The 21877-nt window shown below is 36.0% G+C and overlaps 1 protein-coding gene across 2 annotated transcripts in view; it reads left to right on the plus strand.

Moving 5' to 3' along the window:
- LOC128249302 (uncharacterized) overlaps positions 1–21877 on the plus strand; it is a 52293-nt gene that overhangs the window by 14064 nt on the left and 16352 nt on the right. Inside the window, exons 2-4 of one of the 2 annotated variants that reach the window (XM_089361846.1) lie at positions 5592–5659; positions 11666–11817; positions 20410–20559. In XM_089361846.1, the coding sequence (XP_089217972.1) occupies positions 5592–5659; positions 11666–11817; positions 20410–20559 (370 nt within the window). The remainder of the gene's footprint in view (positions 1–5591; positions 5660–11665; positions 11818–20409; positions 20560–21877) is intronic. The other variant, XM_089361847.1, reaches the window with a different exon arrangement.

Here is a 21877-nt window from a genome sequence, read left to right on the forward strand (position 1 = left end):
TTTTGGGGTTGGGTGTGTTATTATGTTGGTTGGTTTTTAGTGTGTTTTTGTCAAGTTCCTTGGCACGTTTTATTCCAAGATCTATGAGTGTGGAGGGATATTGGCGTTGTAACAGTGTTTTTTTGAGATCTTGTAAGCGTATTTCTCGAGTGGTAGGGTCAGAGACAATGGTGCAAATTCTTTTAGCTAAATTAAAGGGGATATTTATCTTGGTGTGTTTTGGGTGGCATGAGCTAAAAAGGAGGTATTGTTGTGAGTCTGTAGGTTTGTGGTAGATGTCGGTTGTGATTTGGTTATTAGGTGTTTTTATGATTAAGAGATCAAGAAAAGGGAGATGATGTTTGCTGAATTCCATAGTGAATTGAATGTTGGGATGTATGTTATTAAGAATGGATTTGAATTCTAGAAGTTTTTCATAGGGTTCATTCCATATGATGAAACAATCATCCAAATATCTTTTCCAGTTATCCATTAAAAAGATGTGGAAAAGGTGTCCAAATTTCTGACGTGAGGTTTCATATAGTGTTAATTCAAAAAAACCCATTATGAGGTTCGCAAGGACTGGTGCAGCTTTAGTACCCATCGCGATACCACATTTTTGGCGAAAGTATGTGTCTGCAAACAGGAAGTAATTGTTGGTCAGAATGAACTTAAGTGATTCTATGATGAAAGTTGTGTTGATGCGATTAGGAAATGTTTCTGGGTGTTTGTGCAGCCAGAATTTAATTGCCTCAATCGCATATTCATGAGGGATATTTGTATAAAGGTTGACCACGTCAAAAGACACCAAGAGTGACTCCTCGTTTGTTGTTTTCGGGAGGTGATTGAGCATGTCAAGATCATCTCTGATGTAACTTTTGATGTGGCTTAGGAAAGGTTTCAAAAGAATGTCCAAGAAATTGCTTAAGCGATGTGTTTCGCAGGAGGTGCCTGCTATAATGGGTCTTAGTTTTAAATCTTCCGGTGCCTTGATGTTGATGTAGATTTCAGAGGAGAGTTTGCAAGCTTCAGTGATGGATTTGTTCTTATGGATTTTAGGGAGGCCATAGAAGAGGCTGGGCTTGCATTTGAAATTAGTGATGTAATCTTTTTCTTTGTCCGTGAGTCCTTGACCTTGCTGGAGTATAAGGGTGGTGAGGTTTTTGAGAGTTTTTTGTTGTTTATAGTTGGTGATAGTTTCATAGAAGGAGTTATCGTTTAGTAAGGAGAGTGCTAGGTGTTTGTCAAAATCTGTGTTCATTAGGACTACAGTACTACCTTTGTCAGCTTCTTTGATAGTAAGGCTTTTGTCCTGTTGTAAGTCTCTTAGATTTTTCCATTCTATGCTATTAAAGTTTGATTTGACCTTGGTTTTAGGTGGCGTAAAAGGGAAACTCTGGATGTGGTTGCAAAAATCATCCAGTGCTTTATTCCTTCCTTTGGAAGGTATGAAGTTGCTTTTGTTTTTAATAATTGAGTCATCCTCATTGTTGAAGTCTATGAAAGCTTCTGTTAACCAATTTATACATGAACTACTATTGAACTACAAAAGCTCAAAGACAATATAATGTATGGGTATATTTATTTTTTTTATATATTATTGTTTTATATATTATTTTCTTCATTTTGTACTTTTTTGTACTTCTTTGTAAAAAAAACATTTTCATTCTCCTTCTTGATAATTTGCTTCATCGCAATGAAAACCGGTTAGAAAAAATCTTAATTAAATTATGCTCCCAGTTCAGCATTCTGGCTTTTTTACATTTTCCTATTATTTCTCCACGTGCGGTTAACACAACCCCACTATTTACTGACTTATATATATATATATATATATATGTATATATATATATATATATATATATATATATATATATATATATATATACACATATATATATATATATATATATATATATATATACACATATATATATATATATACATACATATATATATACATATATATATATATATACATACATATATATATACATATATATATATATACATATATATATATATATATACATACATATATATATATACATACATATATATATATACATACATATATATATACATATATATATATATATACATACATATATATATATACATATATATATATATATACATATATATATATATATATATATATATATATATATATATATATATATATACATATATATATATATATATATATATATATATATATATATATATATATACATATACATATATATATATATATATATATATATATATACATATACATATATATATATATATATATATATATATATACATATATATATATATATATACATACATATATATATATATATATATATATATATATACATATATATATATATATATATATATATATATATATATATATATATATATATATACATACATATATATATATATATATATATATATACATACATATATATATATACATACATATATATATACATATATATATATATATATACATATATATATATATATACATATATATATTTTTTTTTTTTTTTTTATTTATGTGTTTCAGCCAAGTGGCTGCGGTCATGCTGGTGCACCACCGTGATTTTCACGTTCCTTGCATGGCTCTTCTCCCCCACCTGACATGGTCCAATCAAGAGTTTTGATGGCACATCTGGTGTATAAGAGAATTTGACACAGCTGCCCTAAACTGCGTCTCATTACGAGCCATTGGTTCGTCTGGTATCGTGGAGAGGAAAGCGTCAAGTTTTGTCTTGAAGACCTCCGCATCCATGTCTTGCATGTCTCTCAAATGTTTTGGCAGGGCATTGAAGAGCTGAGGTCCTCTGAAACCGAGGCTGCTGCAGTATCTCGTTCTTATGTGAGATGCAGTGGACGGTACCTTTGGCACCATGCAGTGGCGACCCGTGCGGGCATTCCTGTAGTACTTGATACCAAAGTTTGGCACCAGTCCTTCCAGTATTTTCCATATGTATATTATTACATATCTCTCCCGCCTGCGCTCCAGGGAGTAGAGACCTAGTGCCTTCAGTCGCTCCCTGTAGTTCATCTGTTGGACTGTGGCGATCTTTTTTGTATAGTGCCGCTGAATTGCCTCGAGTTCTGCTGTCCGCTTAACACTGTGTGGTGACCACAACTGAGAGCAATAGTCTAGGCGGCTCAGAACAAATGTCTTCCATAGAATCAACATGACTTTTTGATCCCTTGTACGGAAAGTCCTCAGTATCCACCCCGCCAGTTGTCTGCACCTTGCTGTCAACTTGATAATGTGCATGTGAAATGATGCATCACTACACATGTTGATGCCCAGATCTCTAACTGTTTGTGGTTCTGGGATTGCAGTACCTCCAGGCCCTGTGTATGCCAGCTGGGAGGTACTCATGGTCTTGTAGCGCAGTACTTGAAATTTTTTTGCATTGAACTGCATATTATTTTGCTCTGCCCACTCATATATTGCATTTAGGTCATTCTGCAGGCTTACAATATCATCAGGATTCTTTATTGCCTGAGATATCTTTGTGTCATCAGCATAGCTAGTGACAGTGGCTCTCCGAGTGACCGTGGGCATGTCCAGAAGGGCCACTATGAACAGTAGTGGCCCCAGAACAGTTCCCTGTGGAACACCGCTCAATATTTGTGTTTCCCTAGATAGTTCTCCATTGGCTGCAACTGTCTGACTTCTACCATTCAGGAAGTCATGCAGCCACTCTCCTAATTTACCAGCTATGCCAAGGTTTCGCAGCTTGTGACATATCAAGCCATGATCAACTTTGTCAAAGGCTTTTGCAAAGTCGAGATATATCACATCAACATTTGAATGGTCAAGTAGCTGCTTCAGGACCCAGTCATAATGCTGCAAGAGCTGCGTGAGGCAGCTTTTACCTGGACGGAAACCATGCTGGGTCTCATTCAGCAAGTCATTTTCTTCTAGGAACGCAATCAATCTCCTTCTGACAATTCGTTCCATGACTTTGCTAATATGTGAAGTTAGAGAGATGGGCCTGTAGTTTCCAGCCTCTGCTCTGCTTCCACCTTTATGGATAGGGCATATGGTGCCTTCCTTCAGCTTTTTGGGAAGTTTACCATTTGCAAGGAAACTCTGGAAGAGTATCCGGAGTGGTCCTGCTAATTCTTGTTTACACGACTTTAAGAGGACAGCTGGGAAACCATCGGGGCCAGTTGCCGAATTTGAGCTCATTTCATTTATGGCAGCTATCACATCTTCCTCTTCAATGTCGATGTAGGTAATGGATGCAGTCCCCTTCTGCTGAGTGCTATTGTCAAAGAAATCAGCTGGGTTCTTTATCTGCATGTGACTCAGAGGAGAGGTGAAGACACTCTTGAATTGTGTACTGAGCACTTCACTTATCCATGTGGGATCTGCAGTCAGTGAGCCATTAGGCAGGAACAGGGGTCCTATCTTATACTGCACCGTAGCAGTCTCCTTTGCAAATCTATAGAAAGCCTTGGGGTTTGTTTTTATGCTTTCTACTGCTCTCTTTTCCTTCTCTGCTCTCTCCTTTTCATGGGAGAGTTTAATTTTGTTTTCTATTTCTAAGTGTTAGTTTTAATTTAGCCCTTTTCCTATCCTCCAGTGCTCTATTTAACTGGTTTGAGACCTTTGTTCTGTGTCTCATATATATATATATACATATATATATATATACATATATATATATATATATATATATATATATATATATATATATATATATATATATAGATACATATATATATATACATATATATATATACATATATATATATACATATATATATATATACATATATATATATACATATATATATATACATATATATATATACATATATATATATACATATATATATATACATATATATATATATACATATATATATATACATATATATATATACATATATATATATACATATAGATATATATATATATATATAAATATAAAGGCGGCGAGCTGGCAGAATCGTTAGCACGCCGGGCGAAATGCTTAGCGGTATTTCATCTGCCGCTATGTTCTGAGTTCAAATTCCGCCGAGGTCGACTTTGCCTTTCATCCTTTCGGGGTCGATTAAATAAGTACCAGTTACGCACTGGGGTCGATATAATCGACTTAATCCGTTTGTCTGTCTTTGTTTGTCCCCTCTGTGTGTAGCCCCTTGTGGGTAGTTAAGAAATAACACACACACACACACACACACACATATATATATATATATATATATATATATGAGAGAGAGAGGAAATTGGTAATGAGGGCCACAAGAGTGAGAATTAAGGGGAAGATTTCTGTTTCACAACAGATAATTGCTAATCAAAGAGACAAAGAGAAATTCTCTGAAAGAGCTGATTGTCACAAGAAATCAAGACTCAGGGTAAACAGAATAACTAAAAGATGATGAAACGAAACAAAAAATGAAAATGGAGCTTGATTTGAAGTGGGAAAATAGAAATATTTCTGAAAAAGGCAGAAATGAACCTCATCATTTTTTTTACAGGCTCTACATTAGTTATAATGTAATTTGATAATTTGATATTTATTGTTCTAAATCATGATTATTTTTATCTAATACTCTTATATTTGTTACTTTCACAGGAACTATATTCAACCCTTATCTTATCAATTTTCCTTGTTCCTACTAACTGCTTGCTGTTATCACGATGGTAAGTAACTTTTCATCTCCTCTTTCTCCTCTGTTGTGACATTTAGTTTATTGTTTCTGATGATATCTTAGTGTTTTGTCTACTGTGTAGAAGTAAATGCCTTGTTAGTTGGGTTATTTTGTAAGGTGAGGATTATGCTTCATATAAGCCTTAAGTAAGCTATTCTATGATTTATGGTGTTTATAGATAGCGGCAGTTTTTTCAGAACACATCTTTCAAGAGCTCTAACTTTTTTTACCCTACTTCTCTGATAGATAATGTCAGACACCAGATTGAGTCTTGATTCAACCAATGAAAAGCCACGCTGTAATCATTGCCTTAAATAATACTAGTTTTTATCTTCTATCCAAAATAATAAAGCTTTTTCTATTGTTTCCATAATGTTACTTTGTATGAATGAAAGGTTTTAAAATTATAGGTCTAGTGATTTTCAAGCTATCTTTTTTTTTTTTCATGTTTCCTATTTTTTTAAAATTTGTTTTAACATTTGCTTGGTTTGTATTAAACTGTCTCACAGTTTTTGTCAAATGCTTTCTTTTCTAAAGTTGATTTAACATTTTCATTTTCATTTCCATAGGAACTAACATTTCTGAAATTTGAGGCTCTATGATTCAATCTTGAAATTATTTACGTATAAAGAATAATTCTAACTTGAGTGTTAGTTGAGAGTGTGGTCTACCTTACTGTTGAAGTGAAATGAAAGCAAAATATAATGAAAATGGAAAACCAAAACAGAAATAATGTTTTGTTTCTATAAATGAAAAACTAAATATAAAAAAAGGGAAGAAAGAAATGACTGAAATCACAACTGCACTAAGATAAATTGGTGCCTGCTGGATGCTGTCTAAATGAAGGAAAATGGCAGAGGCAAGGCTGTTGCATTCTATCATTTCACATGCAAGTAACCAGCATGCACCTGAAAGCTTTATAGGCCAGTTTAATTAAATTCGGCCAATTTATACTGCCACTACTATATGCACAAGGCCTGAAATCTTTGGGGAGAGGGCCAGTCAATTAGATCGACCCCTGTATGCAACTGGTACTTAATTTATCAACCTTGAAAGCATGAAAGACAAAGTCAACCTCGGCGGAATTTGAACTCAGAACATGGCGACAGGCAAAATACTGCTAAGCATTTCCTCCTGCATGCTAATGGTTCTGCCAGCTCACAACCTTATTTTACCAATTCATACTGCCATTGCTATACTAATGTAGATTGAGCATTTCAATGCTGGTGTGTTTATGTATTTGTGTTTGTTTGCCATTGTCACCTCGTCAGTATTCTTCAGCCAGAATCAAATGAAAGAACAGAATAAGGAAATACACAACATATATATGTATATATATATATATAAATATATATATATAATGTATGCCTGTTATGTCTGAGAGTAAGACATGTTAGAGAGCTCCGCTGTTGGACGTCTGTCCTCTTCGCCGGCCAGTGAGAAAAGAGGATGAATATCGGCGCCAAACTTGGATATTGATGACTACGCATGCGCACGAGACAAGGCGTTACTACAGGGCTCCCCTGCTAGTGCGGAACGCACGAAAATAGAAAATTGGAGGAACGTCTGAGGCAGGATGGCCACTGAAACCACCCACAAGATGTGGCACAAACACACACAAAGAAAAATCAAAGAAATGAATGTACACTTGTGAGATACATGCATGCAATGTTTCTGAAAGGAAAGAAAATATATGAGTGCACAAGTGTGTGTGTGAGAAAAACACAGAACATATTAAAAGTGTCTGTAGAGAAAAAATCCAGTTCGTATAAGAGTTACACAAGATTATAGCATGTCCATACGCAGGAAGTTGTGTTCAAAGGAGAAGAGCTGTAGTTGAGCGTCGATGCTGGGACTTGTGTTACCTGGTACGGAATATTCTATAAAAGTTACACAAGGAGATTTGGAATGTTAATACGCAGGAAGTTGTGGTCAGTGAGCAGAGCTGTAGTTGAGCATCGGATGCTAGTTGAGACCTGTTACCTGGTACTGAATATTCTGAATGGTCTGTTGATCGTGAATGGAAAACATCCACTCTAACAGAGTCGAAATAAAACCGCGCTTGTTGATGTTGGGTGCTTGTGTACTTGGAGAAATCATGTTGACGATGTTGGCAGTTCGTTGAGTCGTATTGCTGCTGGCGACGTCGGGGGCGGGGGCGATGCTTGTAGTTGGTAGTGGTTGGTGATGTCGTCGCTGGAAAACTGGCTGTAGCTAACTGTGTTCTGTATGTGTGGTGGTAATGATGTTGACAGTGGTGTTTGAAAAGGTACGCTTTTCAGACCGTCGACGGACACAATCTCTGTACGACCATTAGCGTCGACCTTGAAGAAATTCAAACCCAAGACTGCGGGTTGGGCAAGGCGTGTAAGGCAGCCTTAAATTGCCTATGAAAACGCTCAACCATTCCATTAGAAGCGGGATGGTAGCTGTTGGTGCGTATCAGGAGAGAGAAATTGGACAGGGCGTCTATTTGAGAGGTACCGTTGGTGGCATTGCTGGAAAATGCTGTCATGAATTCGGAGACTGAAATGTAACTGTGCATTTTACTGCTATTTTCAGCAAGTAGAGGACGCTGTGAGCGAATGAATTGACATCCCGTGAAACTTGTAGGAAATTGCTCAAAAAGTTGTTAGGATGAAATAACCGTGAAGTTTTTTGTGTGAAAAACCACAAAGGTCTTAGCAGTAAAGAAATCTTTGTTTATAGGCTCTGGAAGTCATTGACAAAAGGAAAAACTTTAACGTAGAAAAAATTTTCTTAGGTTTTCACTTGTGTTTGATGAGAATGTAGAGGCAATCCTGATGTTGAACGTCGCGAAACATACGAATTCAATGGCTGTTGAAACGGGGTCTGTAGATCTTTTTAGCTCGGGGTACCAATTGTAGTATTGATTTGTAGCTCAGATTTTCGGCTGCAGTCGTTCTTTTAGTCGGGTCACCAGTTTTAGGAAATCTCTGGGCTGCGTTTGTTCTTGAGTCGGGTGGCTGTTCGAAATGCCGTATTTACTTATGTCAGCGGCGGCAGTGTAATATTATCGGTCGGTAGATCAGAATCCGTGGCTGCGGTTCTCGTCTTCGGGGTCACCACTTTTAGGAAAGTGATGTGAACTTTTCACGTTGGGCTGCGTGTTTGAATCAACGTCGGAGGGTCACCACTTTTAGGAAAGTTCCGGGCTGCGTGTTTGAATCACGTCAGAGGGTCACCACTTTATAGGAAAGTGGTTATATACCATTAGGTGTACACCTGCTTTCCTATATCAAATTCGGAATAAACAACGAAACGCTGACTCTGAACTATCAACACAACAATATTTATTTATGGAGGAAATTGGCAGCAGTTATTTGTGAAGCTCTGGTGCTGACATGTTAGAGAGCTCCGCTGTTGGACGTCTGTCCTCTTCGCCGGCCGGCGAGAAAAGAGGATGAATATCGGCGCCAAACTTGGATATTGATGACTACGCATGCGCACGAGACAAGGCGTTACTACAATATAAAAATGCTTTCCGCAGTTAAGGGTAATGAAATTTTGAGCTGGATTTATCTAATTTGCATATTAAGGAGTTAATGATGTCATTGAATTCCACGTTAGTCATTTGAAATGAAAAACATGTGAAATAACTGTGTTGATTGATGAAACATCCGGTCTGTTTCCTTCATCAGACTATTTAGAACTAATCAAAGAGAAAAACCACTTTCACAATCACAGTGGTATTCTGAAAAATAAGAACATAATTTCAAGAGTTTACTCTATTGTTCCACAAATTCTAATTGAATGAAAACAAAATTCTATTTCTCTTAACATCGTTTGAGTCCAAAGTGTCCTTGATTCCATTAGACACCAATTTTCTTTCTTTGAAAATAGCAATCATTCTACAAACTATTATCATCAAATTTGCTGTTCATTTGCGATGAGTTATGATTGATTCTTCAACTTCTTCTCACTCTGGAGATATATTCTGGTCCATCCAGTACAAAAAATACCAAATTTGCGTAAGTTTTCTAACTTCTTTGTGAGATATTATTTTTTTGTATTGTATAAAATTTGATAATATAAATGTTTGAAATTTTTAACCTCCACATAATCAAAGTCTTTTAGAATTTCCTGAGCTTCACTATGGAGAAAAGCATCTACAACTGTAAATTATTATGTCTATAGTTTCAAAATCTATTTCTTTCACTTGTTTGACTTTACTTTTCTATTTTTTGATATTTATTAATGCATGAGTTCAAGAAAATTATTCAAAATATTAAGGTATAACTCACATAAAAAAAAAATGGATAAAAAATTGAGTTAAAAATCAGAGCTTTTTCTACAGACAGAAAATAAGGTTTCAAGCTTTTGTACATTTCTGTACTTTAGAAAATAAAAGCTAAGGTGTTTTTGAGTGAGATAAAATCTTTTGTGAGATAAAATCTTTTGTTTTTAATGTCAACAAAAGAATGCAAAGTCAACCACAACAGAATTTGAACTCAGAACATGGAATGAGATGAAATGCTGCCAATAATTTTATCTGGCACGATAATGGTTCTGCCAGCTCACTGCCTTAATAATAATAATAATAATAATAATAATCCTATCTACTAAAGTCACAGGACCTGGAATTTGCAGAGAGGGGTCCAGTTGATTACATTGACCCCAGTTTATCACTGGTACTGTAATTTATCAACCTCAAAAGGATGAAAAGCAAAGTTGACCTTGGCAGAATTTAAACTCAGAACTAAGCATTTTGTCCAATGTGCTAATGATTCTACCAGCTTACCACCTAATTTCATGCATTATAAATATTTATTAGATGGCTGCACCAGGCTCTAATCTGATCTAGCAGAGTTTCTACAGCTGGATGCCCTTCCTAATGCCAACCACTCCGAGAATGTAGTGGATACTTTTACGTGCTACCGGCACGAGGGCTTGTCAGGCAGGAATGGCAACAGCCATGCTCAAATGGCGTCTTTTATGCGCCACCTGCACAGGAGCCAGTCCAGCGGCACTGGCAACGACCTCGCTTGAAACCATATAAAAACAAATTGAAAAATATTTATAAAAACTTAATATTTAAACCAGCCATATCTGGCTTAAATGGTCTACCTGATTTACATTCAAATTGACCAGATCCAGCCTCTCACACCTACCCTACAGTGTCAAGGAAACCATCACATCATTGAAGTCTTGAAGCTACAAAATAATTCCTAATTAATTCAAAACAATGAGAATAAATAAGCATTATATTTGATAGAGTAATCTCAATACTAAAGGGTTAAAAAAGAAACACTGGGATTCTGAAACCATTGTCTGAAAACTGCAACAAATTCTAGAAAACTAGGTTTTGTGGCCTCTCACCTCTAATTCATGTACTAAATGTGGACAAGATTTTATTTGATTTTGCAGGAAATACAAGACTAAGTTTGGTCGTATTGAATATTGCTGTAGATGCAGTAAAGATTTTGTCAAAGAAGATGTAATCCAAGAATGTTTTTTAAAAAATAAACATAACCATTATCTTTTGCCATTTTGTAATTGCCATGAAGGAATTATTTCTAGTGAATAAAATTTCGCTGTTGACATCACTTTGTGTGTGTAGGATTCTGAGACCATTGTCTAAACACTGTAACAAATTCTAGAAAACTAGGTTGTGTAGACTCTCACCTCTAATTCATGTACTAAATATGGACAAGATTTTATTTGATTTTGCAGGAAATACAAGACTAAGTTTGGTCGTATTGAATATTGCTGTAGATGCAGTAAAGATTTTGTCAAAGAAGATGTAATCCAAGAATGTTTTTTAAAAAATAAACATAACCATTATCTTTTGCCATTTTGTAATTGCCATGAAGGAATTATTTCTAGTAAATAAAATTTCGCTGTTGACATCACTTTGTGTGTGTAGGATTCTGAGACCATTGTCTAAACACTAACAAATTCTAGAAAACTAGGTTGTGTAGACTCTCACCTCTAATTCATGTACTAAATGTGGACAAGATTTTATTTGATTTTGCAGGAAATACAAGACTAAACTTGGTCGTATTGAATATTGCTGTAGATGCAGTAAAGATTTTGTCAAAGAAGATGTAATCAAAGAATGTTTTTTAAAAAATAAACATAACCATTATCTTTTGCCATTCTGTAACTGCTATCAGGGATTTATTCCTAGTGAGTAAAATTTTGTTGCTTACATCATTGTGTGTGTGTGTGTGTGTGTGTGTGTGTGTGTGTGTGTGTGTGTGTGTGTGTGTGTGTGTGTGTGTGATACCCATACACACATAATTTTATTAGTACTTTAGAAATGACTGTTGATTCAAGACTGTCACCAACTGATATATTTAATTTTGATATTCTTGATATCAAACTGCCACTCATGGTTGCATGATATCAACTTCCTGTTTTAAATTGTGCAAAATTTCATGTTAAATTATGTTCCAAATATTAGCTTAATAATGACAAAGTTATTTTACTAAATCCTTCATTATTTTCAAAATTGTCTAACAGACAGATCATTTCAAGAAATATGGTAGCAAAAGGGTCAGTAGTGATTCCTTTTTATTTATCAAAAGGATAATATACAGTGGTTGGATAAAATAATCGGAACACCATTTTACTGTATTTTCAAAACAAAATTAGTCTTTTATAAGAATTTTAATTGCTTAGAAGTGATAAGTAAATGCATTGCTGACATCTAGAACCTAATGTTATAACCCTATATCTTACCGTTTTTAGATAACCATCTCTATATATAACAAAATGTATGACCTTATTGATTTCCAAAGAGGACAAATTGTCGGAACTCAGATGGTTAGAGCCTCAATTACTAAAACTGCAAAGCTATTCCATGTTTCAAGAAGTACTCTCTCTCTCTTAAATTATGAGAGCATTCCAAAAACAACACAAAATGAACTCTGCAAAGTGTAATTCTGTCAGATGTCAGTACTCACAGGAAGAGATCATAGAGCATTAAAATGCATTGTTTTCAAAAATTTTAGAACTACTACAATGAAAGTGGCTGCAGAGTTACACTAACACCTTGCAATCCCAGTTTTGACCAAAGCTGTTCATAGAAAGCTCCTTAGTGCTGGATATTATAGGAGAGCTGTAATTGCAAAACCTATCCTTTCTGCTATCGATATGGGGAAGCGATTAAAATGGTGTAAAGATCATCAGAAGTGGCCAATGGATCAATGGAAGGATGACTTGCCTTTCATGCTTTTCCTAAATTCATAGTAAGTTTACATCTGGAAGTAACCCAAAGGAGCTTATCTTCCCAGTTGCTTGCCATTAAGAATGGAGGTGGGTTTGTGATAACTTGGGCAGTGATATCTTGGAATTCCCTTGGTTCTACAGTTGTACTTCATGGCAGGGTGAATTCCCAGACATATTTACAAATTTTGGTGACCAAGTTCATCCTATGATGTAGGCATTATTTGCTAATGGTGAAGCAATCTTTGAACATGATAATGTGCCAATTCACACTGCTACAGAGGTTTAAAATTGGTTTCAAGAACACAAAAGTGAAGTAGAACACTTAAATTGGCCTGCATAAGCATCAGATTTAAATATTTTCAAACATTTGTGATGCACTTTAGAGCAAGTGAGGAAACTCTTCCATCCTCTGATTTCTCTGAAGGAACTGGAGCAGGTTTTACTTGTTTAATGGCTACAAATTCCTCTAGAAAGCGTTCAAAAGCTATATGAGTGTATTTCTCAATGTATCGCAGCAGTTATTTTAGCCAAAAGAGGACCAACTACATACTGAATAATAAAACTCTTATTTAGCAAGGTATTTTCATTATTTTGTCCAAGCACTGTATGTAGAGTGGAGTTGATTCACACTCACAGTAGTTACTGGTACTTGTGCTTATTGCATTCAGAAGACTGGAGGGAACGGTAATTACAGATGCAATTTGAACACAGAATTAAGAGAGTGCAAACTAAACATCATAAGCCATTTAAGCTTGTGCTTTACCATTAGGATTATCACTAGCAATCAAATTTATGCTAATATTTAATATTTTGTTAAGAATCTATTCTGGAATTCTTTGGATAAACATATGGCACAAGAACTGAGGCAAATGTTTGAATTGTCTGATTTCATTGTCCAAGTTGTCTCAAAGATGGTCTTTGTAGAAATTAGTATCTAGCTTACTGATGACTATCATTAACTTGAAAATTAACAGCTTTTTTAGTGTGGTGGTTTGTTATATATTCTTTGTTGACAGCTCACAATATGAGGTTGATTGCATATGAAGACAAGAATGACCACATTAAAATTTAACCAAGTTTACAAATATTTTCATTATTTATATTATTTACATTTGATGGATATTTGTCCTCATCTTGTTTGTTAAGACAACATTTCGGTTGATATACCCTCCAGCCTTCATCAGGTGTCTTGGGGAAATTTCGAACCTCGGTTCTCATTCCTAAAGTATTTTTTTATGTTGTTATTATGATTATTATTATTATTATTATTCAGGTCACTGCCTGGAATCGAACTCGGAATCTTGGGATTAGTAGCCCGCACTCTTAATCACTACGCCATATGCCCAGTGGTTAAGAGTACGGGCTACTAACCCCAAGATTCCAAGTTCGATTCCAGGCAGTGACCTGAATAATGATAATGATAATAATAATAATAACATCGAAAAATACCTTAGGAATGAGAACCCAGGTTCGAAATTTTCCCAAGACACCTGATGAAGGCTGGAGGGTATATCAACTGAAACATGTTAACAACAAGATGAAGACAAATATCCGTCAATTATAAATAATGTAAATAATGTACATAATTCTTCATCTCTTAAATATAGAACTGTACAAATATTTTATTAACCCACCTTGATATATATACAAGTGTCCTTCCAATAAATCACTGGATCCGTTTTCGTGCGGGTGACACGTAAAAGCACCCACTACACTCTCTGAGTGGTTGGCGTTAGGAAGGGCATCCAGCTGTAGAAACTCTGCCAAATTAGATTGGAGCCTGGTGTTGCCATCCGGTTTCACCAGTCCTCAGTCAAATCGTCCAACCCATGCTAGCATGGAAGGCGGACGTTAAACGATGATGATGATCATCATCATTATTCAACAAACATAACAGTTTGGAATCTTCTATAATACAACATGCTAGACGAACACTAGATGAATATATATTAGGTTGATGTATATGAGATGGATATCTTCCTCATCACCACCATCATCATCATCCTCATCCTCATCATTTTAATGTCCAGTTTCCCATGCTTTCATGTGTCAGATGGAGTTTATTGAGGAAGATTTCCTACAGCCAGATGCCCTTCTTGTTCCTAACCCTCATCTGTATCCAAGTAAGGTAATATTTCCTCATAGTGAGGAAGGATATCAAAAATGAATAACACTGCTTGTATAACAGTGACCCTCATTTCCAGCTACCATGCGATGCCAAAGAAGCACAAACATGCAGACTGTCATACATAGACATACATACATACATACATGTATATATATATATATATATATATGGTTAGTGCACTTTACTCCCTAAGGACCACAGGACCAGTTTCCTGGTTTCTCTGGTGTATATATTTCTCCCTGGATGGGACGCCAGTCCATTGCAGGATTACTCATTTTTACCAGCTAGGTGGAGCAAGATGATATGAAGTGTTTTGCTCAAGGACACATCGCATCACCTAGTTCAGCAACTGAAACTACAATCTTACAATCATGAGTTCAACCACTAAGCCATGCACTTCTACTATATCTATATATATATATATATATATATATATATTTCACTGCCATGGGCTGTAACTGCTGAGGACATACGTAAGCTTGCAAGGAATGAAGCCAGTATGCTCCGTTGGATGTGTAATGTCAATGTGAATACCCGTCAGAGTGTAAGTATCTTGAGAGAAAAGCTGAACATTAGAAGCATCAGTTGTGGCGTGCAAGAGAGACGATTGCGCTGGTATGGACATGTGGTGAGAATGGATGAGGATAGCTGCGTGAAAAAGTGCCACACCCTAACAGTTGAGGGAACCCGTGGAAGAGGTAGGCCCAGGAAGACCTGGGCTGAGGTGGTGAGGCAAGACCTTCGTACATTGGGCCTCACCGAGGCGATGACTACTGACCGAGACCTTTGGAAATGTGCTGTGCGTGAGAAGACCCGGCAAGCCAAGTAAGATCGTTGCCAGTGCCCCTGGACTGGTTCTTGTGCGGGTGGCACATGAGATGCACGATTTTGAGCGTGGCCGTTGCCAGTACCGCCTGACTGGCTCCCGTAGGATTTTCGAGCGAGATCGTTGCCAGTGCCCCTGGACTGGCTTGTGCGGGTGGCACATAAAAGACACCATTTCAAGCGTGGCCGTTTTCGTGCGGGTGACACGTAAAAGCACCCACTACACTCTCTGAGTGGTTGGCGTTAGGAAGGGCATCCAGCTGTAGAAACTCTGCCAAATTAGACTGGAGCCTGGTGTTGCCATCCGGTTTCACCAGTCCTCAGTCAAATCGTCCAACCCATGCTAGCATGGAAAGCGGACGTTAAACGATGATGATGATGATGATGATCATCACCATCATCATCTTCATCATCATCGTTTAACGTCCGCTTTCCATGCTAGCATTGGTTGGACGATTTGACTGAGGACTGGTGAACCAGATGGCTGCACCAGGCTCCAATCTGATTTGGCAGAGTTTCTACAGCTGGATGCCCTTCCTAACGCCAACCACTCCGAGAGTGTAGTAGGTGCTTTTACGTGCCACCGGCACGAGGGCCAGTCCGGCAGGTACTGGCAACAGCCATGCTCGAAATGGTGTATTTTACGTGCCACCTGCACAGGAGCCAGTCCATTGGCACTGGCAACGATCTCGCTCGGATGTCTTACTGGCAAAGGCCATGCTCGAAATGGTGTATTACGTGTCACCTGCACATGTATGTATGTATGTATGTATGTTTGCCATGTTGGACCACTGAACTCAACACGTTTGTTTTTCGTTCCCTTCTTATTTATTTCCTCTTCTTCCTTTCTGTCAAAGAGCGTAGGCTCAAGACGTAAAAGACTTTTCCATTTTTCCCCAGGTGTCAAACTAATACATTTGCTTATTGTTCCTACACCTGTCATTGTCTTTGTTTTTTTATAAATTTGGGATCTTTATGGTTTGACGGCCAACTTTTTTTATGTAGTGTTTTTTGGTACCGAAACACTTTCAAACTTCGAATACTTGTATATTTTGTGTTATAGAACAGATAAAAAATTTTGTATTCGAAGTTATTTCATGTAAAAAATTGTCATATTTCGGTTATTTCAACCAATCACTGACGTCTATTGAGGTGAAAACAATTACTCCGTGGAATGTAAACAACGGTGTTACGGGATTTTTCCCTTGAATAAAATTAGTGCCGTTGTTTGTCAACAACAACTATCAGCGGTATATGTTTCGTTTGTCACTGTTATTTATGACATCGTTCGTGCGTTCGTACTGGTTTTAGCTTTAGGGTTTTAGGGGTAGGGTTCGGGTTTTAGAGCTAGGGTTAGTTTTAGGATTACGGTTAGAGTTATGATTATTTTTGCCATAACCTTAACCCTAACCCTATAACTCATAACCATAACCCTAACCCCAACCCTAAAACCCTAAACCCTTACTAGGGAATAATGATATAATTAAACACACTTGACACCAAACAGCACTAACTGTATTCAGCTGAATAGACGTCAGTGATTGGTTGAAATTACAGAAATACGACAACTTTAACATGAAATAACTTATTAAGAAGTAATTTTTGTTAAGAAGGCTAAGAGAAAAAAATGTTTTATATGACACATTCTACCAGTATCCCAAGTTTGAAAGTGTTTCATTAAGAAAATAAGTGTTGGCCGTCAAACCATAAAGATCCTAAATTTGAACTATATATGTGTGTGTGTGTGTGTGTGTGTGTGTGTGTATGTATATATATATATATATATATATATATATATATATATATATATATATATATATATATACACACACACACACACACACACATATTATCGAGTTAGAAAACAGAGTTCAATTCAATAATAATAATAATCATGAATGTAATATATTCTTATATACATATACGTGAGCAGATACACACACACATGCACTTACAAACATGAGTATAACTTATTTCACTTTTACTTTCTTTTATTCATTATATTACTTTACTCGTATATAATATAACCCATCATTCATGATGATTATCATTATTATTGTTGAATCGAAATAAAAGGAATAACTTTAACGCATACATACACAGCCATGTATACATACACAAAAAATAAACATGTCTTTATATTCTGAGAATTCCAAACATATCCTAATGTAATCCTTATTGTCCTTTGTTCACCTTGATGATTTTCCATACTAGGTATTTAAAATGCAAATTTATATACTTATATTTATTTATATGTATTTTGTAAAAGGTACAACTCTGTAGTTATGCCGGTCAGGGAGGAATTTAAGTGCCTTCCAAAGTCGGTGGGGTACAACTCTGTAGTTATGCCCATACATCAAGGTATATTTGTAAAAAATTTCACGAAAAAATATTCATTTTCCTGGAAGTTAAGAGGAATTTAAGTGGACTCTGTTGGAATTTCCGAAACTTGTCCCCCACCCCCATTCCAAAACACTTTTCTTGACCATATTATACTGACGAGTAGAGGTTGTATAATACTACAATAACTACGAAATCATGATCTATAATTTAGTCCGTTTTTAAGGGGTTGGGTTTGAGAGTTGCATTTCCTCGCGTTCGGTAAAAATGTGTTTTTTATGGTAGTCTGACCTTAGAGTCCCTCATAGCATGAGGCATTATTGTATAGCAATGCCCTTATATAAATAAATATATATTTTGGGAATAAATAATGGATTTTTTTCCTCTTATGATGTTTTTTTCACGCTAGCTACTTGATAAACTCTTGTAAAAGAATTCATCCTATTATTGAATTTATATATATATATATATATATATATATATATATGTACATGCATATATACATACATATATATTGGGTCAGAGGGGAATGGGATATCTACCTGCATCAACTTGCTATAAAAGCAGGTAGTATATAGAACTCTTAGTGCAAGTTTTGAAACGTGCAGTTTGATCTTAAGTTATTTTTTCAAAGCTACAACGGAATTGACAAAGGAGCATATTCGACATATTTTGCTTTATGAGTTCAATAAAGGCAAAAATGCAATGGAAAGTGTGAGAAATGTTAATGTCGTACATGGTGATTGGATAATAAGCATAAGCTAGGCTCAATGGTGGTTCCAAAAATTCCAAGCTGGAAACTACAGCCTAGAAGACAAGCCTCATCCTGAAAGATCTGTAGAGCTGTTGAAGAACTAGCAGAGAAGCTTGGATTTGGTTATTCAACCATTCATAGACACCTACATACCATCAGAAAAGTCAGAAAACTGGGTCAATGGATTCCTGACAAACTTTCCGAGTCTAATCACATGCAAAGAGTTAATGTGTGCTTTTCTTTGCTGTCATGTCTCATGAATGAAGCTTTTGGAGTGACTTGTGACGAGAAATGGGTTCTCTATAAAAACGTCAAGCACCAAAGACAGTGGGTAGGGAAAGGAGAAACACCGGCACCCCAGGCAAAAGAAAGTTTTCACTCAAGTAAGGTGTTATCTATTTGGTGGGATATGAAAGGTTTAGTCCACTTTGATCTTTTAAATTCAAACCAAATGATAACAAAGGAGATCTACTGTGAGCAGCTAAAGTCAGTGCGAGAAGAAAAACAACCATTTTTGGTTTCAAGATGAAAGGTGTTCTTCCACCAGAATTATGCTTAGCCACATACAGCAAGGATGATATTCCAAAGGCTGGAGCAGTCTGAATGGGAAATGATGCCCCACCTACCATATTCGCCAGACATTGTCCCATCTGATTATCATTTATTCCATAGTCTTCAAAATCATTTGGATAGAAAAAATATGAATTCTGTTGATATTTTGTCATGAACAAGCGAATTTTGGAAAAGGGGCCTTGCAAGTCTACCAGAGAGCATTGTAGAAAATGAAGAAGAGTATATTTTAGATTTAAAAAGAACTTTAAGAAGTATAAAAAATCCGCATTATTTATGGGATGACCCAATATATATACTAGCTCAAAAGTCGCCCTATTAGGTGGCTTTTCAGCAAGAATATAGCTTTTAATCTACTAACCTCGAATGGGAAGGTCTGCTAACAGATCTCTGGCTTGTTTTCAAGAATTTTTTACAATTGTTTCCTCCAGAATCATCTCACACTGATGATGATATTTGTAGCAAAACATCGCCAAAAATTATTGCTGGATTTCACAATTAATTTTGATTATCCCCAAAATTTATTTCCAAGTGATAAAAATTGTTATTGTACAAAAAAATTTTGTTGCAAAAAGTCATGTAAAAAATCGTCAAAAGCAATTAATTACAGTAATGAAAACTGAATCTAAAATATCAGGATGGCGAGTCCAGATTTGGCCCGGAATGTTTTTAATTTACTCATGGAGTTGGCTTGGTTCCAAAATTGTATGATATGTTGGGCTATGGCCTCTATGAGTGAAGTTGAAAAAGTGTGACACACTGACAATTCTCTCTCTCTTTCTCTCCCTCTCTCTCTCTGTCACCCTCTCTCTCTCTTTCTCACGCATATACACACACACACACTCACTCCCACTCATAAACATGTTAATATGAAGTATATCACATGCAATGTGATAGTTCTGTAATTAAAATGTTTAACCCTTATTTTCAGAATGTCCTAAGACAGTGACCATTTGCAACCAAAATGTAGTTTGTCCAAATAATACAGTGTACAACAAGTGTCAAATACCTTTTCTGAAAAATGCCACACTTACATGCAATGACACTCTACAATGGGATCCTTCTTTTCAGTGTCCAAAAGGTAAATTAGAACATGTTGTTATATTTTTAAGTGTTTATTAAGAAATTACTGTAAAATTAGTGGTTGACAAGCTGAGAAATGTTTATTAGTTCATGTCCCCCGTCAGTGACACTGCACTTGCATGTGTAACTCTCAAATAGTTAAGCCCACCTTGCTGTAAGTAGGTACCACAGTATAGGATCAACTCATCACTGTAAGGCCTCAGACCATAAAACAACACAAGTGCTTCTTTAGCTTAATGAGCTGGGTTCAGTTCCTCATGAATTTATCAAAGAAATTGGAATAGAGTGCCCAGTAGAACTGTTACAAAAGGTCTGCCTCCTTGGTATGGCTGGAATAATCAGGAAAGTATTAGACAACTGAAAACAATGGATAGCATGATAGTGTAGGCTGCAGGTAGCAAGCCTGCTACACATGCAAGGCTCCAGGAATTCCAACAAAAAGAAATAATAACAACAATAATAGAAATGGTTTCAAATTCTGGTACAAGAGCAGCAATTTCAGGGAGGGAATAACTGGTACATATTTTATCAAAAGGATGACAGGCAAAGTTGACCCCAGCAGAATTTGAACTCAGAAAGGAAAAACACAAAATGCTACTGAGCATTTCACCTGACATCCTAACATTTCTGATTTCAAATTTTGGCACAAAGCCAGCAACTTTAGGCAGGGAGCGGATAAGTTGATTATATCAACCCCTGTATTCAACTGGTACTTATTTTATCAACTCCAAAAGGATGAAAAGCTAAGTCAGTCATGGTGGAATCTGAACCCAGAATGTGAAAATGGATGAAATACCACTAAGCATTTTGCCTGGCATAATAATAATAATAATAATGATGATAATAATAATAATAATAATAATGATGATAATAATCCTTTCTGTTATAGGTACAAAGCCTGAAATTTTGGGTGGGAGGGGACTAGTCAATTACATCAACCCCAGTATTTCACTGGTACTTAATTTATCGACCCCAAAAATGATGAAAAGCAAAGTCGACCTCAGTGGAATTTGAACTCACAAAGCATTTCAATCAGTATGCTAACAATCTTGCCAGGTTGCAAATGATTTTCATGGCTTTTCATCTTTACTGATTGGAAGTGTTATCATGTGCATCGTTTTGTCTTGGTATAAAAGATGGACTACAGCAAATATTCTGCTCAATACCACAGATTTGCTTGTCAGTTGTTTGACCAGTTGAGCATGTCCCTTGGTGGCTGATGATAGACAAACTTATAGGAAAAATACACACTGAAAATAAAACAAAATGCTTAGCAACTCAAAACAGTTTGCTACAGCAAAAGAAAAATAGCACAT

This window comes from Octopus bimaculoides, chromosome 13 (genome assembly GCF_046866305.1).
Source record: "Octopus bimaculoides isolate indiv1 chromosome 13, ASM4686630v1, whole genome shotgun sequence".
In the NCBI taxonomy this organism is placed as follows: Eukaryota; Metazoa; Mollusca; class Cephalopoda; order Octopoda; family Octopodidae; genus Octopus; species Octopus bimaculoides.